We start from the raw sequence: 26,982 nt of genomic DNA, 5'->3' as shown, positions 1-26,982 counted from the left end.
TCACAATGCAAAAGCAACCTGATCCTGCTCGGCAGAACGACATGAGCTGGGGAAGGGGGAAACGAGCTGGAGGGGAGTACTTGGGGCTGTGAGAGGTCTCGGGGGAGCAGGGAGGGAATTCAGCAGTAACCCATCACGGCTCAGGAAGGGCACGCAGCAGGTCTGCGATTAGCTTGGTTGCAGCAGCCTGGCAGAGCAATTAGTTGGAAATTTGCAGTGGATGGATAAGCCTAGGAGAGGTCCAGTCAGCAAGTGGGAATGAAAGACACAGCCAGCCAGGAGCAGTGCTGCAGATGAAAAACCAGGAGATGTGGTCTAAGGAGCTGTGCCCCAAGTCTCTGGTTGTCAGGCTAGTGAAACTCCAGCAATTCACGTGGCCCCAAGCCACCTACTGCTGGGAAACTCATGGGGCTGGTTTTAATGCTGAACTCTGAGGCACGGCTTCCTTGGCTTTTTGGGCCAGAGCAATGATTCGATGGTGCCATTCAGCAGTAGGGTGGAAGGTTGTGGAGGCTAGGAAAGACCTGGGGCAGTGGGAGAATAAGCAATTGATGTAATTCTGCTTTTCTTCATCAGTTTGCATTCTGTCCTCCGCCTCAAGAAGAGGACCAGGAGAGGGCACTGTTAGCAGGGAAACAGGATCTGGCTGAAATGGGTCTGGCCTCTCGGGCCTTGCTCCACCACCGAGCAGAGCTGTCCTCCAGGTCGCCCAGCCAAATCTCGCAGGTAAAGCTCCAGAAAAGGACGAAGTGATTTTAAAAACCAGCAGAATACCAAAGCACCTCAAGGAGATTAACCTCCAGAAGTGAAGGGAGGTTGGTGGGCAAGGGGGAATCCTGCAGGCTGTTGTCTTCAGCCAAGCAGCGCTGCAAAGCCAGGGACTCAGTTTCTTGCTGTGCCATTAATTTACGTGAAAGTATGTGTATTACAGAGATTCTTTATAAAATCAAGAGGAGATCAACAACGTAAGCCTACACCAAAGCTGATATAAGTCAAATGTAATCAAACAAAAGTAACAAACCTAACCAGATGGAGAAATTATTTCCAAAAAATAAGTTTTTGGGCCATCAAGAGGAGACTGCTCTGTATGCTGAAGGCAAGCAATAATACTTTGTAAATTAGCACAGACAGAAAGTCTATGCAGCTGTCTGGCAGATGTCCGTGATGAAACATTTGAAAAAAGCAGCAATGATAGCCTTGCATTGAGTTTGCTAGTTTCAGAACATCTAAGTTTAATGACGAGATTTCTAGTTAAACAAAGCCATCTTAATTGACTGTGTGGCTGGTTACAGCATTTCTGTATCATCTATGTCATCTCTGTTTACACCATTCCTCTCAGAAACAGCTGTGAGCAGCATACGTCACTCCTCATCCAGGCAAGCTTCTTAATGGGGAACATCCAGTTCTCCGTGGTATAAATTGATCCACCTACATGTCTGTCGGTCCAATAATTAGGGAATTTATTTAAAATTAGCACTGTTGGTACCGCTCATTTCCCAGAATGATGTGAATGCAAACGGAAACAGTACTATCTTCCCCATGTCATTTTTCCTATGAAAATAAAGGAGTGCTAACAGTGTTTTCAGTTGGCATTTCGAGCTCAGGATACTGTAAGTCTCATCCACTTGCCTCATAGAAATGTCAGAAAAAAAGAGAAGACAAGGTTGGGTATGTTCATATGCCTAGCTGATGACAAGTAAAAGCAGACAACTCGGAAAGAAAGGGACAGAAAGGACTCTAGAAGTGCCTCATAGTATTAACACTTTATCTACGGATAGAAGAACGGGAAGGACCTTTGGTGTCTCAGGGGAATGTACACTTGCAGATAACCTGCAATAGATTCAGACACCGTTCACCACGGCTGCCTTCCTGGGTTTAGAGCAAGTCATGATTGGAATACGTTGCTACTCATAGTTAAAGTCCATTAGTGAACAGTAATAATAATTAAATGTGAATTTACCTTGCATTTGGACTTCTCTGATCTGAGATATTCCAGAAGTTATTTAAAGATTAATTGACATTTGGAGGGAAAACAACTTCCTAGTTAAGAAATGCAATGCTGTGATTTTACTAGGTGAACCACAGCGTTGCTCTGCAGAATCTCAGTGGCCTCTGCTTATCCCATAATATATACAGGGCAACATTAAGCTAAGAATCTTCTACATTTCGTGATGTGAAAGAAGTTCCCTATGCAAAGCAATAATTTTACTGATGAAGAAAACCAACAAAAACGCAAATAAAAATAAAGCTGTATCTCATTCATATAGACGAGTTCTGGCTATAAACAGTAAAACTGGATGTAGGTTATGAAGTGCCTGTAGAGCCACACAAAAGGCAAGTTAACTGCCAGACTTCTATAGGGCTACAATGCCGGGATCTGTAATTATGCTTCCCCTACAACTCAGGTGCTTCTGGATCAGACTGTGGCTAGTCTGAAAAACACATTTAGAGCTTAAAATAACAGAAATAAGCAAGAAAAAGAAATTCAACTGATTTAGTCTTAGCCTCTGCTTCGTCTGAAAAGTTAAACTATGGTGTATCTCAAGCAAATGGTGAGCAGCTTTTGCGTCTTCCCAGACATACCAGTCTAAATATGTACGTTTGAAGTAATGAGAGCCAATTACACACAATCCTTTATTTCTCAACTCCATTAGGCTTGTAAAAGGGACAAAAGAATGGGCCAGGAATGTGGAAATCTCAGCCTGCCAATCCTTTCTTTTTTTTTTACAGTATATTATATAAATATATTTAAATTAGACCATTAAATATTTCTGCTCTTTCTATCACTTCTGTTTTTCTCCTATCTGTTATCAAATATTAAAAAAATATTCAAATTAAGCATTCTGATTTGCCTTTTTTAAAGTAACGTCAGCACGAAAAATAGATTTTAAATATATCTAAATGCACTCAAAGAGATTTCACAACCAATTTTGAGAAAAGCATCCTTACAAATTCGTTGAGGGCTACTGCAGTATGTATTTGAAAAATGCTGTACGTGTGATTTATCCCGCCTTCCTGAGCATCTCTAAGCTTTCCTAAGAGCAGAAATGTTATTACTTCCATGGTAGTATATGAGTTTCAAAAGGATACAAATGGAAAGAAGGAATTAAATAATTATCTCTAAGTTATACACTGCTTTGGATGGACAAGTTTGCCTGCATACCCTGCACTTGCAGAGAACATCCTCTATCAACAGCGGTCATTTCACCGCTGGAGGAGAATGCTCTATTAATGTAAATTCTAGTGCACGATGCTGAAAATGAATGCTGTAACTCTGTGGCTAAGGAGAACAAAGAATAATGCTTGCCTATACCACAGAGCTACCTGCGAACCGCACACACCTGGGATAGGCAGACCCCACAGCCCTCATCCTGAGCAGCTCACCATTCGGCACCTTACAGGGACTGAAAAGGAGTTAGGCAGCTACATCCCCTGGTTCAGTTGTTAAATATTACCCTATAAGTCATCTTACACTCAGAAAGCAAGATGACGAGGCACTGCAATTACTCTGCAATGCCGCTTCATTCTGCATCTCTACCTCGCCCCTTTGCTCCTCTGCTGGTGAATGAGGCCACAGTGCTCCACAGGGACTCCGCTCATTTATTCAAGGCAGTGACTGATAACTGTCTCATAACAGGGAAAACTTGACTAATCTGAAAAAAACTCTCTTCTCAGTCATATCTTAGGAGTTTTGAAAACGATTCTTCCTAAATGTTAGAAGGAAGGGCTGGGAGTCCAGTTACAGCTTTGTGAAACACAGAAGATAGGACAAAGCTGCAAGAAGTTAGTGGAATTATTAAGTTATACGCACCCATTTGTTTCAGGATCAGAGACTGAGCCGTTCCTAGTCTTTTCACATTATTTACTTCTCTTTAAGAGGAAGTCTAGGATCTCGGATTTTGTTTATTGCAAAGTGATGGAGGATCCTGTTAGCCCTGACATTTCTGACAGATATTCCAAGAAAGAAAATTCTGTGGAATATTTTGTTTTCCTACAACCCAGTGAGGCTGACAGACAACACAAGGACCCAGCTGCTCCTGCATGTCCCCTTAACGCATGAGGGACTTCCCCAGAGGCCTCCCCAGCATCCCTCTGCACAACCAGCCACAATCCATAGCCACATCCCATGCCATGAGATTCTGCAGAAGACCTTCACGAGGACTGTAGCGTCCAAGCAAGGCACAGAATAACAGAACTTGTTAATAATACGAAGGGAGAGGTGAGCTGCCCTTGAAAAAATGAGGTAATGGCTCAGGCTGGTACACCATCTGCTTGTAGAGACCGCTTGAAAAGAGACTACAGTAAATTTTAGGCACTCCCACACCAAACACCTGGCCTCATCCTGAAAGCAATGTTTTTCCCTTTGTATCTCTTTCCAAGATAGGACTAATTAGCGTTATGGATTGAGAGTATACATTTTAATTAAAATTAATAGTAGTATTCAGTGCACAAATACAAATGGATGCTGTTATGGCACAATCTGCGTATTTAAGAATAGTGACATCGATCCCAAGTTCTCACCCTCACCCAAAACATTAATTTAATATGAAGGCTTAAAATGCTCCACAATGTAACAACTTTAGAGAGTTCCTGTATCTGTTATTTTCCCAGATAAAGTCAGCAAAAACATTTTTATATAAAGAAGTATAAACTGCTGCAATTATTACTCCTAATTTCTAACAGAGACCAGAAGCGGGCTGTTTAATTTTAAAATACATTATGCATTCCCCTAAGATTACAAATTAAAAATAAATGACATAAATCAGGTGGGGGAGATAGCAAGCAAATGGAAGGGCAGTCCGAGAGGAAAGACAGGGTAAACTCTGAAGTAATGTAGTAATTTAGAATACTAAATGCCAAACCGCAAAGTAATTTCTTTACAGAAACTAAATAAGTTGAGTAATTTCTCACAGCTGATACAGAAGTAGGGACACAAAAGGACTGTAAACAAAGAAGTATACAGGAAGTATATCAAATAGCAATTTGCGATTTAGAGCTAAGTTTACCCCGCTTACAATAGTTGGGATGACAAAATGTGTTTGATACGTTTCAAATTCAGCAGGCATATATGCAATTTTAAAACTGAATTTTAAAGCTACCTGCATGCAGTCTGGTATCCTGTATGAAAAGCGTAACATTAACTTGGCTGAGAGAGAAATGTGGATGATGTACAGCGTCATGACTGCTTAGCTGATGCAGCAGGTTGTGGCTGACACAAGGAAGCCACATCATCACCTTTCTCCTTGTCCTGCTTTGAGTGGCTGAGCAGAAGAGAAACTCCTGACTTCTTAGGAGAGGGTCAGTAAGTAGGGATCCTAAGATGGTGTGTGCTTTGACTGGAGCCAGTAGACAGGGAGAAGGGAAAATCTTGCTTCACTACAATGGCTCTTCTATGACAATAAAGGTTTTTCAAAAGCACCTCTCAACTCACTGCTGAAGCAGTCACAGGTATAACATGGTGTCAGTAGTGGTGCAGGACAGCCTTCCATCACAGGTGTCTTCTGAGGGAGTATCTCATGGCAATAAAACTGCCCAGCTCCTACAGGCTGCTGTTGATGCCCAGGTCACAATGCAAATGGTGCTGGAAACACCTCTGGGAAGAGGTCAATTGTGCAGAAAAAAATGGTGCCTGGGGGCTGACAAGAACAGCCAGGATGAAGCCTGGACATGTCAAAGGTGGCTGGAAAGAGCCTCCGATGGCTGGGAGCTAGGGAGTAAAAGGCTGCCTCCTCCTCGTCCCAGGGGTAAGGAAATTATTTTTATCAGATAAGTCCTTTTCTGCAAAAGGAAGTATTCCTTTAGGATGCCCTTCACTGTAGGACCTGTTGAAAATAAAAAATCTCTCCAAAATAGAGAGAGCTGGTTTTGAAGTTATGAGAAACATTTATAACACTGGTTGAGCTATTAATGGAATAAGTACTGTCGCCTGTTACTAATATCTGGTTGCTCCATTTGGTTGTCTTTTTACTTTCTCACACTGCTGCCTTCCAGCCACAGTGCAGCACGCCACCACCAAAATATATAAACGATGGTTTTCATCAACTCCCTGCTTCTTCTCCACTCTTTCCTTTTGTAAAGATAAGAAAGACAAAAACAAAACCAAAAACTGAACTGTAAATAAAAATGTGGAACATATCATTATGTTCTTAATGTTGTTTCCTTTCATAAGGAACAAAATCCCTCACTTCAGGACAACCATCTGAAATGTGAAACGTAGCAGAAGTTCTACAGAGCCCAATATTAACGTAATGATATGCTTAGGACAAAGTGAAAGAAAATACTGTACTTAATAGAAATTGCTAGGATAATGCAATTACTTACAATAAATGAATGGATTTTTTATTTCTCAGTGTCAAGATTTGGAACATTCATCCCTCCTTCTGGTAACTCCAATTTTATAATAAGAAAAAGGTTTAAGAGGACACGAACCGGTTGAAGGAGGACAGTTCCAGAAACAGCACTGGTTGAAATGTTTGGGAATATTGGGACAGAACTGACTCAAAGGAATATTTTCCACCAAATTCATAACTTAATGACATGGTTCCAAGCACTGTAGATTCCCCACTGCCCACAACTTAGTATACCCTGTTTACATTAGTTTTGGAGATATCGTATATTCATAAAGTATTGCCTTCAGGCCTTCAGTAAAGATGGACCAAAATTTTACTACAGTAACTCAACTTTGCAAAATGCCTTTGAAAAAATGCCAACAACAAAGAACTATATAGCATTCTGGCCACATATTCTGATTAAAATCAATTGAAGCCACTAAGGAATACAGCTGAACTCAATGGCAGCATCCAGAAACTATTATATATGAGAGGTACCAATTATCAATCAAATTTTTAGAGTCCATGAAATTATTAATCTGGCAACATGCTCTCCTGAGAACCATGGCAGATGCTTTTCCAACAATGACTTCTACATGAGTTTCTGTGGGTCACTGTGGATGTGCCAGAAGAATATAAAGTTTACATCTACTTTGTACACTAGCTTTATCTATGAAAAGGAGTCACAAAAAACCATTTCTATTTGTACCTGAGCCTGTCCAACAGGCATGAAAGACCTGTACAATACTGAAACACAATACAACACTTCACCAGGAACAGTTGCTGGAGTGGGAAATCAGAGCTCCAAAACCAGCAGTATAAAAATAAATTCTCCATTATTTATTAAAAAAAAAAAAAAAAAAAAAAAAAACACTAAAACCAAACCAGCCAAACAAAAACACGCACACAAAAAAACCCACCCCAAACCATCTCATTGGTGAGAAGTGGATACATTGGCATCATCCTTAAATATCATTGGTCTTTAGTTAAACGTATCCTCCCTAACAACGTTAACACTTCTTAACATTCAAGAGGATTAATTTTTTCCCACTGAGGCTTGTGAAGCATTATCTACAAAGGATCATATTAGAAGGGACAGGAGTGAATTTAATGCACTGGATTTGAAGTAATTTACAAAACTCATTAAAATTCCAAAGATGCAAAACGGGTATTCTGTCACGGGCTTCTGTGAATCTGGAGAACTGGTTTCTCCCCCCATGGGAATCCTTTAAACACAAAGGAAATTCTGCAGTCAGAAACAGAAATGCTCTGCAGACATAAATGAAAAATGTGCTTTGTAAATTGAAATATATCATTAGTTTGTATTTTTCAACTGAAGTTTGTTAAATACAATCGAAGTGAGCATGGGAAAGCAGAAAAGACTGCTACATTTTATTTTAGCAAATGTTAATTGTGCATGGGAATCACAAATGGAGTAACTACTTTTAATAAATGAGGGGACAGTAATGCAGAATTAAGACAACAATGAGAGGGGAGGGAAAAATATATTTTTTCTCTCCTCTAAGTCAACTCAGATAAATTATTTTCTCACCGTTTACAGTTGAACACTTTCTTCAGTGTGTAACAGTGTGTAACACATAAACGTTGCTGGTTGGCTGGCAAAGTTTTATGAGACCAGTACAAAGAACTAGAAAGAACACATGCTGTTTCAGTAGACCATCTACCCAGAAGGACTTGTAAAAGAAAGCCTATTTATTTTACCTATGTCTCTTGAATATATAATCATAGAATGCCTTGAGTTGGAAGGGACCCACAAGTTTCACTGACCCAACTCCTAGTAGATCATAGAATCATAGAATTGCCAAGGTTAGAAAAAACCTCTAAGATCACCTAGTCCAACCATCCATTTACCACCAATGTTGCCCAGTAAACCACGTTCCTTAATACAATATCTATATGGTTCTTGAACACCTCCAGGGACAGTGTCTCAACCAGTTTCCTGGGCACCCCATTCCAGTGCCTTATCACTCTTTCTTTCTGAAAATAAGTTTTTCTTAATTTCCAACCTGGTCTTCCCCTGGCACAACTTGAGGCCATCCCCTCTCATCCTGTCACTGTTACCCGGGAGAGGAGGCCAACCCAGACCTTGCCACAACCTTCTCTTAGGTTACTGTAAAAAGTGATGAGGTGTCCCTGAGCTTCCCCTTCTCCAGACTGAACAATCTCAGTTCCCTCAGCTGCTCCTCACAGGACCTGTGCTCCAAATCCTTCACAACTCTACTGCCCTTCTCTGGACACACTCCAGGGCCTCAGTGTCTTTTTTGTAGTGAGGGGTAACAAACTGAACACAGTACTTGAGAAACAGACCCACCAGTGCCAAGTACAGAGGGATAATCACCTCCTTGCTCCTGCTGACTGTGCTATTTCTGATACAAGCCAGGATGTCATTGGCCTCCTTAGCCACCTGGGCACACTGCTGGCTTGTGTTCAGCCAAGCATCAACCAACACCCCCAGGTCCTTTTCCTCTGCAGTACTCCAGCCAATCTGCTTGAAGACCATAGTGTTGTATGGGATTGTTGTGACTAAAGTGCATGACCCAGCACTTGGTCATGTTGAACTTCATCCCACTGTCTTCAGTCCAGCCTGTTCAGATTCCCCTGTAGGACCTTCCTACTTGGGCCCACAGATCCTAATTATATTCAAAGACCACAATGGCTATATCAGACTAGTCAACTTCTTTCAGGGAAATCCAAATTTTGCCCACATACAGCCTTTATCTTTTTTTTTTCTTTTCTTTTTTTTTTTCAGAGATGGCCCCCCATACATGTTACAAGATTTGCCAGCCATTGCTTTATCCCACCCTAACAGACAACATGGTTCAAAATGATGGCACACGTTACACTGAAAAACTTTTAATCCTGGATCAGTGAGTACAGAATTCCAGAGGCAAAAAAATGCTGACTTAGTGCGTAGGGGATAGCAGGCTCTGCAGGAAAAAAGAATGTGCCAAGCCTATAGAGACAAATGTAGACATCGAGCAAGGCATACAGCACATGCTGAATCAAATAAATGAATGAAGATAGGTAGAAAGACAGAGACTAACCGTCTTGTACCATCTAAATCCTGTTACAGGCATATTTATCATTAGAGGTCTGGTCTTCTTTCTAAATTGTTAGATAAGCTTCTGCTGGCTTCCTGTAATTTAGTTTCTGAGCTGCTGTCTCAAATTTTTGAATCAAAATTGAGCATCATAAAGAAGAGTACAAGAACTGAAGCATTCAGGTAAGCCTCAACAGAGTGTTCACTGACCTGCAAAACCTCATTTAATTATATAGGCCTTACACTGGCTTCTGTACATACTGGGTAGAATTTGCTGTACACATACAGTAGTGAAGAATTTAGTAAAAGAATTGGCATTGTAATCCAAAGGTTCAAAAGAACAAAAGTAGCCACATATGCCTTATATGAGTTTGTCTAATCTATTTGTAATACAGGAGTAAAATAAAAATTAAAGGGTTGAAATAGGAAGGAATGAGAAAAAAAAAAAGGTTGTGGGGAGCGATCAATTACAGTATGAAACAAGAGATAAAAACTGCCAAGGAAGGGATTAAGGAAGGCAAGACATCACTAGAGTTGGGAGAAAGGAAGATTATTTCTGTAGTTGAATTATAGCTAGATTGACAGTCTCTGTAATGACTTCATCAGAGAGGCCATTATTAAGCCCTTTCAGTTCTGTATTCTAAAACTCTTGGAAATACACTGTTGGACTTCTGAAACCACTCTGTGTGTGTGTGTGTGTGTGTGTGTGCATGCACGTGTACGTGGATGTATGGCACAGAGTACCAGCGGTCAAATCTCAAGTGAGTTATCTGGGCAAGGTGGTAATACAAAAAGCAGAAGAAAGTACTGGCAGAACGTACTGTTGCAGATGATAAAGACATTGCATACATTTACATAAAGTGAGTGACTCATAAAAATATGCCAATTAAAATATAAATGATTTGTGTCATTAGAAAGGGATTTTAGATCCCTATGACTGTGTTAAGTTATAAAGAACAGCTAAAATTTGCTAGTAGTCAAAACATGGCAAAAGGGGTATCTTGCAGTTATAATTTCCATGACTGCCTAAGTGTGAGTTCTCAAATACAGACACAAGAGCAAATAAAATTCCATAATAAGTATAAAATGCCCATGATTTCAAGTATTGACTTCTTCCATCAGCTGAACTGTGGATCTTTGCTGGCTGTTTTCACCACTTACGGCATGATTTCACAACATTTTGGTGTGGCACATCATTATGACCCATATAAACATTTCAGGCCCTTGCTCAGAGCTTCAGACCACAAACTCACCTGCTCCTGGGTCATCTTCTGCAGCTCTTTCTCCCAAGCTGCCCGGTCATCATCCAAGTGGTAGGAAGCAGGTGGGGTGAGTCCACGCAGAATCAAGGGGTCACGGTCATGGCAGAGGGCTGTCAGATGTCCAATGTACAGCTTCAACTTGCTGCGATTCTGATCAAGTTCTAAGAGGGGCTGAATTATCTGAAATAAGAGAACAAAAATAGTGAGGAATAGTCTGAGATGACTGAGACACGAGCAATGGTGAAGGTGAAGATCAGTGACTAGCTTACAGTCTTGTTCAGCTTCAAGAAACACAAACACCCTCCCTCCCCACAGTACTCCTATCCTATGGCCCTGCAACCATACAGCACAGAGACAGACAGAAATGAAGTACATCAGGTAAAGGGGATATGGTGATGACAGCCATCTTACTGATATCTGAAATAATGCTGATATGGGGTGAAAAATGAAGTGGTATAAATTAAATGGGTTAAGTCTATTGATTATCCAGGAGGACTTCAGTCATGTATCTCAAATCTCTCCTTTAAAGATAATTTATTTGTCTGATAAAAGGTGACTGGCGATAGCAACGTAGATTCTACCTCATTTTACTTACATCTGTTACGAAAGTATGCACTAAACACATTTCAAAGAAAGAAATTTCTAACGATGTAAAGTTGCTCGTTTCCAAGATGAACATCACTCTGCTGTAGAAACCATGGAAAGTATCTTAACCAGAAAGTCTTCTACAGTTTTGAAAAGGCAGTGATCTTATGCAAGCCAGATTCTATACAACACGATAACAAATATAATCAAAGAACTCTAATTAAGTACTATTATATTTCATTCTACATTACCTAATCTGAATCTCCGTATCTAATCTTTTTTTCCTCACTGCAATCCCTGGAACCATCCAGTTCCTACAAAAACTATCAGAAGAGTCATTTTTCATTTGTTTTACCAAAAAATAGGGCCCAATCGGATAAACACAAACATGGAAGCCCTCACTATATCCCTGCCCAAAAGAACGCACTTTCATATTTCATGGTCTTATGCCCACGAACACAGATATATATTCCAAAGTGCAGAATATAAAACTTTGTCTTTACGGTTAGCAACAGATCAAAGAACCAGGATTTGGGCCTCCACTCCACCAAACAAGGCACTGAAGCTACATGCAGTGATGCTCTCCAGCTCTGAGAGCTGGAGAGCCCGGTCACAGCGCTGGCAGCCTGGCTTTGTGCTCCCAGGCAGGGGCTGCACCTGCTCTCTGCTAGCGGCCGGGGATATCTTTTCAATAGGACACCTCTGACCCCGCTAATGAATAAGGAGTGAGATAATCTCTGAGTCAACAGAAACAGGGTGCTGGCACCACTTTCAACAAAGCCTCTGGCTTCGAGCCCTTTTAATAAGGCTGTCAGGGCTCACTTATTTTGTTTCTAACGCTGTTCTACATGGATTAATTTCTGTAGAGCGAGAGGATCTGAGAGCAGTGGCTAAGCAGCTAACTAATGTCAAACTGCTTGTCCCACAGAGAGCCAGCTGCGCTCGGCAGCCCGCGCCAGAGACACTGCTGAGACGGTGCTGGGGCAGAGGGGATGGACAAGAGACCTGCAGAGAGAGTAAGCTCACTCGCTTATTATAAACCCTACCGCTATGTGTGGCCTCAGGGCAAGCTCTGTTTGCAGTTATGTGCATGTGTTAAAATACAATTTTATTGTATTTTAGATTGCAGCAGGGCAGAATCATAGAATCATGCTCCTCTCTTGTACAGGACAATGGGAAGGGATATTTCAGCAGCATCAGCACAATCACGTCTCATTTCCATCACCTAGTACATCTGTCTTTAACCAATTACACCTATCAACTTTGGTTGTCTGGTGAATTTGCACTACCTATCCCAATTTCTTATAATTAAGATTGCTGAAATTATGATCTGAACTGCACTGGCTGTACGAGTTTAAAAATACATGACGCTTCTAATTTACCTGGTGTCCTTCCTATCCTACTAATTGGTTTGCCCACAGAGGGGAGAACGACGGAATATCCTGAGAAATGTCTGTTTTTATTAAAATGTGAAAATGAAGTAGTCAACGTCTGATAACTAGCTGTCCAACCAACACAGCAGCTGCCTTGTACTCTCTTTCAGGCACCACAGTCTATTCAACATTCATCAGATGTGCAGGTCCATCAGACCTGCAAAGACCAACACTTGCCAACATTCCTGGCTGTGACAAAGAGAAAGCACAGCTCTAGCAAGTTGTGATGGAAGACTTTAATAGAAGAGCTGAATCTGACTGCTCAGGGATGTTCTCTCTGCCCCCTTACCTTGAGTAGCATGTTCATCCCTCTCTGGATATAGGCCAAATGAGGCGTGTGAAAGTTCTTAACTAGCAGCACTCCCAAAGCTGTTCACAGAGCAATGATTTCTCTCACGTGGGATCCATTAAAGCCTGCCAGTCAAGAAGGAAATGCCCTTCTATCTGCGTTCCTGCCATATCTAATTTGAACAACACAATTAGCAAAAGGCACTCTGCTTCCCACACAGCTGAGCTGCCACTGCCTTATCTCAAGAGGGTGTAAGAGCATTTGCTAAGTGGGAAGGCAGGGCAGTACTGGACGCATAAACCACAGCGTGTTCTCATGATCAGCTCAGTGCTGTAGAGCTTTCTAGGAAAACAATGGATAAATGGACCAAGCCCAGGAGTATCTTCTAAAGCAGCCAATCTCCATTAAGCACACTGATATGTTTGGGCCATCCTCATCAGAGCATGGAATGAAGTCTGCTTAATGTACCCTCTAGTTCAGAATATTGCTAGTGGCCAGCTACATTTGAAGGAAAAAAAAAAAAAAAAAGGCAATGGCTACATTGCTGAAGTTGAGACATGAAATGTCTGACAAATCTCTGATACAAAACCAAAGCATCTCTACCAACCGATAAAGGCACTTGGGAAGGTATTTCAAAACAAATTCAACCTGGAAACAATGTGCTCGGTTTTTCTGAGGGAAAAAAAAAAAAAGATTAACTTCAAGCATGACAAATGTGAATCTAATTGTAGGTTTGCAAGCCCGTCAGGACTAAGATATGCTTCAGAAGGAAATTAATCCTGCTTTTTCAACTGTAGTCTTGTTGGTGCTGTACAACGGTCAGCTTACATATGAGTAACTGCATTTGAAAGTTTTTTATGACAGAAGTCTGCATTTAAATGTGCTGCATAGATAAGGCACTTGTAACTGGATCTGGTTGGATAGAGCTATCTACATGTCTGGTCTCTTTTACTGTGAAAGATGAATACACCTCAGATACAGAGCCTACGGTGTCTAAAGGTTTGTCTGAGCAGTGTGTAACGTAAATATGCAAAAACAACTGACCAGGAGGTTATATGGAGAAGAAAGGCGATGAATGGGTGGTATAAGTGCAGCAGTGTTGAACTGAGACAAATGCAACACTGACTATCCATAAACGTCTGCAGAGTAAAGTATGGTTTTAATCAACGTGTAATAGAATTCAGTTACCACAACCACTAGCTTTAAATTATTAGTTCTCCAGGCAAAAGGACTAATGACCCAGGCACCTTTCTCCCTGCTAACATTCCCCTCTTCTCCAAAGGAAGCAACCACTTTTCCAGAACTAATTAACTTCATTTAATTAATTTCAGAGAATACGTTCTACATTTCTACACACTGATAAATCTGCAGCTCCCACTTCGGAGCCAAAGAAAGTTTTATAGGCATTCATAAGAGCCTGCCTGTTTTTCCATTTACATCAAGCGATCTAGAAAAAGTTACCTGCTTCCAAAACTTCCTTACCCAGAATCATGCATGTGGATCAACAGCAGTCATCTTTTTCTTACAGAAATGTATACGTGAATTTTCTGGGCAAATAAAAAGGAGAAAATAACTTCATATTGACACTGCGGCACCAACACTCTTGGCATTGGCACGACTGCTGTCATTAGCTTGCACATGTATTATGTGTGTTTTATTCACTACAGAACACAACATGGCAGAGCAATGAAGATAAGTGGTCTTCATTTTGCAATGAAGTAATCCAGCAAACTTTTCGCCACTTACTCATAAACCATAGAGGTCTTTTCCAACCTTAATTATTCTATTTTTCTAAGAAAATAAAATGAAACTGATAGGTTATCTCACAATCAAAGTAATTAAAGTGAGGTCAAAATATAACTGAGTTTGCAAGCATTTGGAAGAAGTGTACAGAAAAGGAATCAGAAAGTATTCACCAGTTATATGTGCAAAGGCACAAAAACAACAACAGCAACAAGGACGCCTTCAAAACCTGAGGCTGGATGTGGCAAATAGGCTTTGAAAACAATCAAGTTAAATCAGATAGCACTTTATCTCCTATCAAGAACATTTCAAGCAAACATGGCAAATTATTTTCAACTCCAGTTCTCAAACTCCATCGCCTCCAGATGCTGCCCAACAAAACTTACTTCCCAAACTACAGTTACACAGCAGAAGATGGGCCTGAAGTCTGGGCACATGCAGACATTTATTAAAAAGAAATTATTCCGAGGAGGACCTGAAAAATCTAACAAAAGATGGAACGGATCGCAGTGGGTCCTCAGATGCCAAAAGGAAAACAACTCTCCTGTATCTGGGTTTTGTTATAGATATCATCAGAAAAGAAAATTTTGCCTATGTAGCAAAATTTCTTGTATTGTGAGATACGGAAATAAACTAAGAAACAGAATGATACAGTCTGGAAATATTTGCATGGCAAATTGAATTACGCCTTTTCCCTGCTCAAACCATTTGTGTTTGTTTGGCAACAAATGTAAAGGTTCAACTACGATCATCGTGCAGCCATTGAATGCAGTGGAGTTTTATGAGGCATGAATTTGGCTCAGAAAGTGCAAAGCTTTCCCAAATTCAGAACAATTTATCACTGATGTCTTCCCTTCATTATTTTAAATGGAAACAGAAGAAAGTTCTCAAAAAGACGCTGCCTGACCTCAGTTCAGTTCAGCTCAGTTCACTGCTGCACAGATACTTGGTTTCTTCAGGAGACCACAACACAAAAGCCCAAGGACGGGCTCAGTTTTCTTCAGATTTGTTTTCAAGACAAAAATGGATTTCAATCTAACTTTCATCATTTGCTCCTCATAAAACAAAACAAAACAACATGCGTGAGAAGCCGAAGGAGATTCCGGCTATTTTGACAGAGCTGTCTCACTCAGTTCATTTCTGACAGAATCAATTAGGAAATCATTTTTGTAAAGCAAATTATTTTTGAAATTTTTATACACCATGAACAAATCCCATGGATTAATGATTTCCAGAGTTCACTCCCTTCATCTTGGGAAAAATCCAGACCAGAAGACTAGAAAAAGTACAAAAAGGGGAGAGTCGTTTTTGATTAAGTTCCTTCACTTAAGTAAAATCTTTTCCCCATAATGTAGGTGAATCAAATAATTGCAGTGGGTTGGTTGGATTCTTGGAGCACCTAAAATGAGAGAATAGTTCAAAAATATTTTTCTACATAACAAACCCAGAAGTGCTTTTTCATGACACTGACAACTTTGGCTTACATGGGCTGCAGAGTAAAATTTTGTGGGGAACCATGTGTGGAATAGCAGGGACTACTGCAGATCAGAACTGAAACACGCTGGCAGGACTGTGTGAAGCTTATAATTGACACACTGGGGAATACTAAAGTCCAGCAGTGAGGTACTTGGGGAGAGCTGAAGGGCTTCTCTACATACAGCAAACCCAGCCTGAATTTTGCATGTTTCATCAGACCTCTGCTTTCAAAAGCAGGAGCGTTTGCCCAAATCCTCACCTCCTAAATATAACTAATTGCACAATGCATACATTGCATCTCGTTCTTCTGTAACAGTCCATATGGCTCTTTTCTAGCCGAGGCAAAGGAATGAGATTTGTGACTTAACTGCAAGATGATTAGAAAATACCTGTTCAACTGTTGTTCTATTTGTCTAAGTTCTCTTTTGTTCTCAAAAATCTCTTGGGGATATAGCAACCCAGCAACTTATTTCTCCAAAAAGCAGGTGCGGTAAAGTAAAGCAAGGTCCTCAAAGGATCTAGCACCTTCCACTGCTCTTTAATACATTAACATACCCTTCATTTGAGAATCTTTCTGATAAGTTGTGTCAGTTACCAGATTCGATAATAAATTCAACTACAGAAAGCTGTGAAACAGGGTAGTCAGACTTGTGATACTGAAAATTACAACATCGTCAAGGAAAAAAAAGAAAGGTATTCCTGTAGCAAGTGAAAACTGTTCAAGGAGTGAAGTGCAAAGTGCCTGCAGCTGGTACAACAACACGGAAGATTTACATAGCATCCACCTAATCAGGCTTCTGTGGATATAATTAAGCCAGTGAAAGTTTTCATTTTACAGAATGCATTTCATGCTGGTTCCTTTTTTACAAGAATACAGCAGCCTAAGAATAAGAAACAATAACTTGCTTCTATTTTTGATCCATTCGAGCTTTCTAGTGCTCATTCTTTAAATAATAGCGAACAAGAAAGCACAAGTACTCCTTGCTGTACTGTAGTTTGTCTATTGCTTCTTCCTATTACAACGGATAAAAGGAAACAGCAGCTAATATACTTTTGTATGAAACCAGAAAACTGTATCACATATACTGGGAGAATCTGTCCATGTGAATGCTTATGTACCAAGGACTGCATTCTTTCGTCTCCCTACTGTCTGATACATTGCTAATGGGAAACAGAAGGTATTTCTTAAGTAGTCTACCAGAGAACACAATCAGTGCTCTTCCTGTTCAGATGAACTATAACCTCCCTGTCCATGATATGAAGCTTTGCCTCGTCCCTCTCTAACACTGAGCCTTCCTTCCGTTGTTCTAGCTCCCCACCTACTACAAGAAACTTTCAAAGCAAAGCCACATGGAGCCACAGTCTGTCTGGTTTACTGGTTTGTCTGTTGACACGAATTCTTTTGGCAGCTCTTCACTCTACATTCAAATGCAAAATCCCATTAACAAATACATTTATATACATACACACACATATATAATTCTTATCTATAAGCTGCATTAAACAAACAGATGTAGTTGGATAGCCTGTGGTGAGAATACTATGAGTTGGAACCTGGCATCTCTGTCAGTAATTATGAACTTCATCAGCCAGGAAAATATAGCGTCTAGATTGGCTACATGCCCTCATCAGCTTTTATTTCAGTCATATTTCTCTCAAGCTTGTTTTCATAGTTAATATATTGGAAAGCAGGTTTGGGCTTGATTCTTTCTCTACCCTAACATCATTCGTCCTTCCCAGTTTCTTTCCCTCTAACTTACAATTAAAAGGCACTGGCAACGACAGCCCCAGCCTGGCTGCAGCTACCCCACTCCTGTCCCTGTCCGAGTGCCAGAGCTCAGCTTCACTCTCCCTTACTCTACCAATGGTGTATTCACAGTGTGCAGAAGCTTCTTCTGTGGTTGCATCCTGGCACGTGGATGAAGGTCATAAGAGACCTAAACGACTGAGTAATTGGGAGACAGTACAGACTATTGCATAGTCTCTAAGTGACAACTTACAGAAAAAAAAAATGAGTACAGAATTCTTACTTACTACAAAGAACTAGCTGAGAGAAGAAGAACATATTGAGCTGTAAATCATCAAAGAAAATAAGATACAGACCTGGAATAATCTCACTTGGTAGAAATGAATGATAGCCTCTTTGCGATTGTTTTGCTGAAAAGCTCAAATCTTTACAAAAAGAAACCAGCCATCTGTTTTGAATGTTTTAGAATATAAGTATCTATTTGTGTTCTTCTTTGATCTCTAAGAATAATAGGAAGACAGTGATACAATCCAGTTACACCTCTGTTGTGAGTGCTTAATTCATCCCAGAACTGCAGATTACAAAATTCCATCTGGAAATCTTAGTCTTATCTTTCTGGGATCAGAAAGAAGACTAACAGTGTATCAAGATCAGTTCTTTTGTGCTGGTAGATAAAACATTCTTGGACAGAGAGTATATCCTTCCAACATAAAATAGTTATTAAGACAGCAAAGCACTACAGTTAAAGAAACAAGCTGGCAAAAGAACTGTTCCCAGAAACAGGGAAAGGACAGAAGTTAACGTCATTTTAAGGACAGCATTCTTCTCCAAACTGGTCCATTCTAGTTGAACAATGCTCTTTACTTATTGGCTAAAAGATTACAGTAAGGAACAGAATAAGAGTGGAAAGGAGTGGTTTCCAAACTCAATGATACAACATTAATCATTAAGCAAGATATTAAGCTTCAGATCAGTATCACTCAAGTTGGTCACTCCACCACAATGAGACTGTGGCTTAGACTAAAATAAGAACGCCGCTACAAAAGGTTTTCCATTATTCAGTCATTACAGTCAAAGGAGAAAAGGTTATTTTCTGAAGAAAGGAAACGCTTGGAAAGGCTTGAAAAGAATAGATACTCATTTGATAGCTAAGTAAGGATTTTGAACTGTGCTTCCTGACTGCAGGAGCCGTCAGTCTACATGCTCTTCTTGTGCCTTCTTGCCTGAGCTCGAGTCTTTCAGGCACAGGAGTCTTTCAGGTTCATCATTAATGATGACACCCCCACAGGCAGGACTCCGGAAAAGCAGGGATGGAAGGCAGATTCTGTGATTAAACAGGACAATGCTATTAAAAGCAACAATTAATTAGTTACATTATCTTATTTGTGTGCATCCCACCTGGGTTCTTAGTTCTTACTACTGTAAGTTTTGCCCATCTGGAAAGTGGGAGTGAGGAGGCCTGACTGTCATAGTATGACAAAACAAGTCTGGCAGCTTATCTCTCAGTCAGGCCAAGTGATAATGTTTAAATAAAGTAAGACCATTTCATGTAGTTGCCTTCACATTTTGCACAGAATATGTCTTTAAGGCAAGGATAAGGCGCACGCTTTCACAGTGATTTTACGTGTATGAAAGACAAACTGTAACAAACACACAACTCATCTGTAGATTTTATAGAAGAAGGAATGACTCTTCGGAAGACAACAGAAGGCAATAAAGAAGAGACAGCGGTCCAAGAGCTTTGTTCAGTATGCTAGAATGGGAGCTCCTTGAAATACTTATTCTCCCTTTTTGGGGAAGGAACAAGATCTTGGAAAGAAGAATAAGAAATATTAATAAATCAAGCTGAACACAAATCCAACACAATTTTGGGAACAAATTCAAAATGAGGTATTATAATCACCATTATATCACTGTAACAACACGGTTTTAGGATATTGTGTAATAATATTACCTAGCACTTATATAGCACTTTTCCCAAGCAGAACTTACACTTCACAAAAACTTGAGCTCATTTTACGATTAGAGAATTTGAGACAGAGAGAAAGAGAACAAGCAAGTGGTGGGAGACAATGCCAGGAAAGAATTTATCTTCTGAATCGTGGTCTAGTACTGCATCCAGTAAAGTATACTGTAATATGAGTCAGGCATGAAAGCTTGGAGTTTTTGACCATTCTGCATGATCTAGCAATTAAAAAGACCATACTGAAAATGAATCTATTTGAAAAGCATCCACAGAGAAGCTTATCAGGTCACAGTGTGAAAAGCGACAAGACTGAGAACCTAAAAGAAGTGTGACAGTAAGATAAGCAGCTCTCTACGTGCTGCAAGCATAAAATGTGCTTCACGTTGAGAAAAAGATCACGTTTATGCATTTACTGAATGCCTGTGTAATCGTTTGAAAATGGATCTCATCACAAATAAGACACCTACTTTGCTGAAGGAAATCAGTATATTTATCCAAGCACTGAACAGCTTTTAAAAAAAGAATGTTCTTCTCAAACTATCACAAGCACAGATGCTTTCATTTCTGTAGCAATCTTAATGAAAAGTCCATGGTTGGCAGCTGTGGTTGCATTACGTTCTGAGATGTCTTCCCTCAATGTCACTACTTCTGTCCCTCTTACTCTACCATGGCAGTAGCCACAGTTCTTCAGGCTGCATCATCTGTTACCTACTTCTGCCACTCTTCTCTTTGAATAACTAGCTGTGCTGACTGATGAGGTATCCATTTGCTGGGCATTTCTTTTCAGCCGTAAAATGGAAATAAATAAACACTTCCTCAAAAACAAACAAAAGGAAAATCATGAATGTTCATCCTCAGCATTCCTAGGGGTGAAACAAAATTGCTCTGTGAACACCAGAAAACATGGCTTACAAATTGACAGTTCCCTTGCCTTTTGCCTGTGTTTGGTAGCACCAACTTCTCTGCGAGCTTAAATATTTCTATTCTTACTTCAATCCTTTTTAACAACTTTGTCATAATAGAAGGAGTATAGAAATGTCATTCAAACTACATTGCTCTTGAATAGGATAGGTGTAATCTGATGATCCTGAAATTATAATTTACACTTTTTGACAAGAAGTCTATGAAATTTACTTGAGTTGACTGTCAGATAATGAAAATGATTCAAATATTTCCCAGTTATGACTTAAGTCCTCTTTCCATCACAAGCATTACCCCTGAAATCTAAAGAGGTGTCTTAAATTATGCTAATATCTTCAGCAACCAACTCACAGTGCTTACAGCTTATAGATGAATTTGACAAAATTCAATGAAAAACGTCACAGAAAGAGACCTTTTGTCTGGCAAGGTTTTTACAGTAATAGGAATGTACTGATGTTTTCATCATCTTTAACTTTTCAGGTTTTTTTCTTTTAATGTGCTCCAGTTCAATGGTAGCTCTTAGGCCATCCCACTGTTACTCTAATAAGCCTAAAATTCATTTTCAGATTTTGTTCCTGGAATTCAAACACAGCAAAGCCAAATGCTTTGCTCCTTAGCAGGCATATCCATGACTTCAGATTTTTTTTTGGCAATCATTAATAGAAAATAATTCCACAGAATGAGTTCAAAAATCACATGGTGATGGCATCTCCTGGGTTCCAGTTCCTACTGCAAGCCAGAGCAATGGAATATGGGAAGAGGAATGCTATACAACGGCATGCATGCTTAAAAACACACACAAAGTACATATAAATTATATACTGGGATATAAGTCTCAGTTGTCACAGTTTCATTTTGCTCTTCTTCTATTTTTGCCCTTCGCACTTTCACTTTACTGTTGCTTTTTCCATATGTCCCTCCATTTGATTGCCTCTCACTCTTTTGACAGTTTTTTTGTGATCCTGTGCTCACTACATCCATTCAACAAAATTAGTTCTTCTCATATTTGATTGGCAGAGGTAACGCAAGCAGATTTCAGAACCATGCTCACACTTCCTCACATAGTGGATAGTATTGCTGTACTTAACAAGAAAACTACATGAATTGAGCAACCTGAGAAATAAAAAGTCATGAGAAATTCAGACAGCAAGGAACTGAGAGAATTGTTCCTAGAGATAAAGGCTCGTATTTAGATGGAACTGCAAATTACCGTTCTCTGAAACTATAGGAAGGGTGCATGCTCCATTTCAGGGGAATTATATCTGACAGTGCTGTCATGTACAGAATTGACATAATATTAACATTGTCTATCAATTCCACAAACATAAAATAATGTAGCTTGTTATTGTGCGTATTTCGGTGGTCTCCACTGTATCTTTAGTATTGGCCAGAGAAAATCACATCCTCAAGGACCTAAAGTAACCTTGAAAAATTATCTTCAAGTCCTATACTACTGAATACTTTCTAAAAATCATTTTAACACATGCACTTTAACACATGCAGGTTAAGCACTCAGTGGTTTTAAATCTTTTTCTTTTACAAAAAGATCAAGAACTTTTTATTTATTTATTTATTTTGAATGTACATGCAATGCCATGGTAAAAATGGACTTTGTTAGGAATAAATGGCTTGGGAAGCATCAGTCACCTCTGTGTTTTCCCTCGTTGATGTATGCAAGGCAGACTTGAGACTGACATGTTTCTCAGATGGGATGCTTGTTAGGTGAGGATGCTGGCTGCCTCATTATTTTGACTAGGATATTCTGTAACATGCTTTCCTTGTTCTGCTGCCATAGCGTGGAAGCAGAGGAAAATGCCTCAAGTACCAAGTAGAGGCATGTACTGTATTTAATTGGTATGTGGAGTACCTGTCGACTCAGTAAAATAGTAAAACACACTCTTGACACAGTTTCATTCATAGAAAGATCAGCAAATGGGAGAAGAAAAGAGATTTTTCTATCAATATTCACTACACAACCTTCATTTTCACACTGCAATGAAAATCAGAACTATTCCTACCTTTATATTGAGTGTTGTCTTCCTTTTCATCGTTTACTTACCTGATCATTCCTGTTTAATTACCATGCTTCCACAAAACTTAACAAGCATTCTCTCTAAAACTTTTAACATCACACACTAACATACAGCCATTGCAAGAACAGTGATTGGAGAAGAACGTGAAATCAACAATAAGTGCAAATTAATGAAGCACTTTATCAGTTTTTCCACTGAAGAGATTTTCCCAGTTCAAACCCCAAGGCATGAAACTCAAGTTTGACATTGTCCCAATTGGATTACATTTTTCAGATGGTTGACTTGAAAAGAGGGATCTGATCAATAGTCAGACAGAAATGTAACTTCGCAGTTAATTGAGCAAGGGTGAAGAAATGAGAGTAATTGGTTCTTTTTTACAAATGAGGCAATAATTTTCACAAATGTGAAATTCCAAGATTTCCACAGTTTTTCAGAAGAGCTTTCTTTCAAGTAATTGATATGGAAAAATCAAGTTCTGGGAAAAGCTGCAAAGAAATGCATGTGAAATATTTTTAATAAAGGGTATGTGAAAACGTTCTGTATACATTTTTAAACTGTTATCATCACAGCTCAATCCTTTACAATATTTATAGTGTTTAAATAAATTTACTCTACTTTAAAACTTTAAAAATAAATTGTATGCACTGTAGCCTTCTAATCCGTATTTGATCTGTGTGGCTCCATATCAAGGCTCCTGGCCAGTAAATGTTTTCTTCTTTGCTAGAGAATGACTCTGCCCCATGCACTGCCTTCTGTTGTGGAAATGGGAGTTGTGGCAGAGACAGACAGCAGAAAAGATAAAACTATGGGGGCACATATAGAGACAAAATGCTGTTTAAATGACAAAAAGCTACCAACTTCTCCTTTTTTTTTTTTTTTTTTTTTGAGAGAGAGAGAGAGAGAGAGAAAGAGGGAGAGAGAGAATGCAGGAGATGGAAGGCACAGGGTAAGCCTAAGGGGATTTTATTCTCTTCCTTCAAATTTATCGAAAATTTACATTCTGAGTCAGGATTAAGAATCATCTGCTCTGAGCTGATAAATATTTGTGAGCATGTAGGTGAGCCTGCATGGCAGCCATCTCACAGATCTCAACATCCTTGAAACCGTTAGCAGAAACATTATCTGCAGGAGGAACACTATCTCCGAGCAAGTTTTTTACTAACCAGAATCGAAAAAGCATACGTAGATTTGGCTACAGTGCAAACTACTCGGAAAAAGAATCTTGCTGAAAACATTTCCTTCATGAAGCTAATGATAAATTGTGAAAGACGTTTCCTGTTCTCTTGTATGCACTAAGACTTTGCATATAAACTCAATTACATGCCCTGGAAAGTTCTCCCCACATCATGAAACAATGACATGATTATTATTAGAAGAAAATCACCGACAGCAAATAGGCACACAAGAAACACCCACATGCAGAGACTATGCAAGCAAAGGAGAAGGGGTGTGCCCCGGTTTCACAATGCACGCAGCAGTGAGAGGGGAGAGTGACTGTCGGAAACTTTTTTAATGGCAAGAGAAGTTGATTCTCACCGTTCTGAACAAAATGGCTGAGCTAAGAGCATCTGACTGGTTATGCCCAAATACCCTCCTCCTCATCCTAGCGGTGCACAGGTGGCAATGGGAGAAAAGCCCCAGAGCAGCATGGGAATGAAATAAAGAGTTGGTTAGTATTTAAAGCACATATGTAAGTACAAATAGTAGCAAAAAGTGTGGTTTCCTTACGGAATACTCAGGGTTACCTTGAGGTACAGCTTCCTTTGCTCTCTTGTAGCCTTAGCTAGCTTCTAAAATGCCCCTCCACAAAGGGAAAGTGCACTTGGACTCTCCTCCTGCCTTCTCCCTGCCACCCTCCCCTTGAGGTCTTTGCAAGAAAACCCTTAAGTATTTCAATTTTATCTTTACATTTCATCTGTGAATACTACCATGCACTCCGTTACAATTACACTGTAGAAATGGATTCATTTCACTACATACTTGCAATGCAGATATGACAGATATTCTAATATTTCCTCCAAAATAAATTTAGAAAAGCAATTTAATATGCAGCATTAACAACTGCGCTCTCCTGAAGAAGCTAAAACCAACATTTTCCAAAAGCATACCAGGAAATTAAAGACATTCAATTTACAGTTCTTTCCTTACTATCTGGAGAATGGTATTAAAACAAGATGCAGAAGGAAGCTGCTTTGAAAATGAGAGTTTTTCTGACCATTCCTTTGAGTATATCCCTTGTTATTTTCAAATAGAGACAGAGAAAAAAAATAATCATTTATTTTTGCAAGGCGAATATTGTGTTTTTTGTTTGCTTTCCCATTTTCCCCTTGTACATTACTCAATTTCTGTATTTCACGAGGTTGGTGCTTAAAGGTCTAGAGTGAGATGCCTTCCCTCAGATCTCAATAATTTCTTGATCAGCCAGAGGGTGAAGAGGAGTGCCAAACATTCTTTCACTTTGTCAAGCAGTGATTAATGATCACTAATATTTTAATTAAATTGGAATGGATGAGATTACAACAAGGGATATGCAATTACGTTGGCATTTTCTGTGTTACCCAAGGGACAGGTAATCTTTCTGATAGTTATCAAACACACAGCTGTGCTTTGTAAGTGACACAAGGGGCTCCTCACTGCCTTGGAGATGGTAAAATGATTTTCCTCCAGTTCATGGCCCATTGAGTTTGTGAGGGAGCAGTCTGTGCTCATTTGGCACACAGGCCAGGATTTCCTCATGGGAAGTGAAGGGAACTGCTCGTATGCAATACATAGATCAGAAAGCTGATCCTGGAGCATGATTTTCTGCTACTGAAGACAAGGAACAGTTCTCAGCACTCCACATACTCAAGCAGCAAACCACGAGTTACTAAAACGTGAACATGCTACACAGGACTCTAGTCTTGCATTTTTAGGCAAGCAACATTTCTTACTGCCCCCTCTTCTCCACCCACTTAATAACAGGTTGGCATCAGGAACTATTTGTTCACATTTTGGGAGTTTTCAAGGAAGGTGACACAACAGCAACATCAATTTCTGTTTTATAACTGCACTGTGGAATGCTATTTTTGTTCCAAGGTACTGCAAGCATGTCAGGGAAAATAACATACAATTCAAAATAATCAGTCTCCGTTGTCAAATTACTTTACAAGAGAGAGATCTTACCTGGTCTGGGGAGGGTTTGTGGTTGGTTTGGTTGGAATGGGATGAGGATTTGAGGTGATCATCCTCATAGTTGTCAGCCATCAGCTTCATACGGTTCTGTGTCTATTCAAGAAAAGAAGAATTTCAGATTAACTTTAAAGTGGTCACAGGGACTAAAGAGAATAGGCTATTTATGCTATTCAGTATGTCCAAAATCCATACTTGGAAAAAAAATAAGATATGCATGTAAAACATACATAGGTATTACTACAGAAAAATGAAGACACATTAAAATCACTATGCTGTGGAGCTGGGTTAATTTTGCACTTAAGTGGCTCATCTGGCCTGTACCTACTAAATCTGGTGCTGTATACATGTGTAGGAAGAAACTAATTTCTTGTTAAAGAACCTTGAGATTAAGGTTCAAATACCAATTTTGAGAATGATCCAATGAAAACATCAGTTAGATGAGCTTAAGTAATTTTAAAGAAAGAAATCTGTTTTTAAAAGAGTAAATGATAATAGTAGGAATGCTGAATATTGATTATTAAAAACAACAGCAACAACAACAAAACACATTCAGTCTAAATATGCAAATCAGATCTTCATCGATATACCAAAGAGTACAGAAATCCTCAGACTGGTCAGAAAAATCTGAATAACAGAAAAGCTTTCCTGTGAGGAAATCGCAAGGTTAATAAATTTGTCTTTGGGAAGAAGAGGTGACATAATAGACCTGCGTAAAGTTATAAACTCTATACAGTCAAGCAAAGAATTGACAAAATACGAAATAAGTTTCTCTGCTTTTCTTAGATTTTCTTCAACTTCTCAGGAAATGGCAAGTTTCAAAGGTTTAAGCAGAAAATATAAAATATGTGAGGAATTTCAGGCTACCAGATATATCAAAGGTCATTTTTCAACTAAGTTTAAACACAAATGAAAATCCAAGGGAAGCACTGCACTTGTACAAGGACAACTAACTAAGCACAAGATTGG

General features: G+C 39.5%; 1 protein-coding gene across 17 annotated transcripts in view; it reads right to left on the bottom strand.

Annotated features, from left to right (window-relative positions):
• The window catches only part of ERC1 (ELKS/RAB6-interacting/CAST family member 1), a 291,778-nt gene that overhangs the window by 8,709 nt on the left and 256,087 nt on the right, over window positions 1-26,982 (bottom strand). For 12 of the 17 annotated variants that reach the window (XM_040650627.2, XM_046901424.1, XM_015286777.4 and 9 more), the window contains 2 exons: window positions 26,008-26,109; window positions 10,644-10,832 (listed from right to left, as the gene is read on the bottom strand). In XM_040650627.2, the coding sequence (XP_040506561.1) occupies window positions 10,644-10,832; window positions 26,008-26,109 (291 nt within the window). Of the gene's footprint in view, window positions 1-10,643; window positions 10,833-24,381; window positions 24,449-26,007; window positions 26,110-26,982 lie in introns of those variants that run through there. The other 5 variants (XM_040650649.2, XM_040650653.2, XM_040650655.2 and 2 more) reach the window with 1 other exon arrangement.

This window comes from Gallus gallus, chromosome 1, assembly GCF_016699485.2.
Source record: "Gallus gallus isolate bGalGal1 chromosome 1, bGalGal1.mat.broiler.GRCg7b, whole genome shotgun sequence".
In the NCBI taxonomy this organism is placed as follows: Eukaryota; Metazoa; Chordata; class Aves; order Galliformes; family Phasianidae; genus Gallus; species Gallus gallus.
The sequence above is the reverse complement of the archived record's forward strand: the minus strand, read 5'-3'. Positions and strand labels throughout refer to the sequence as shown.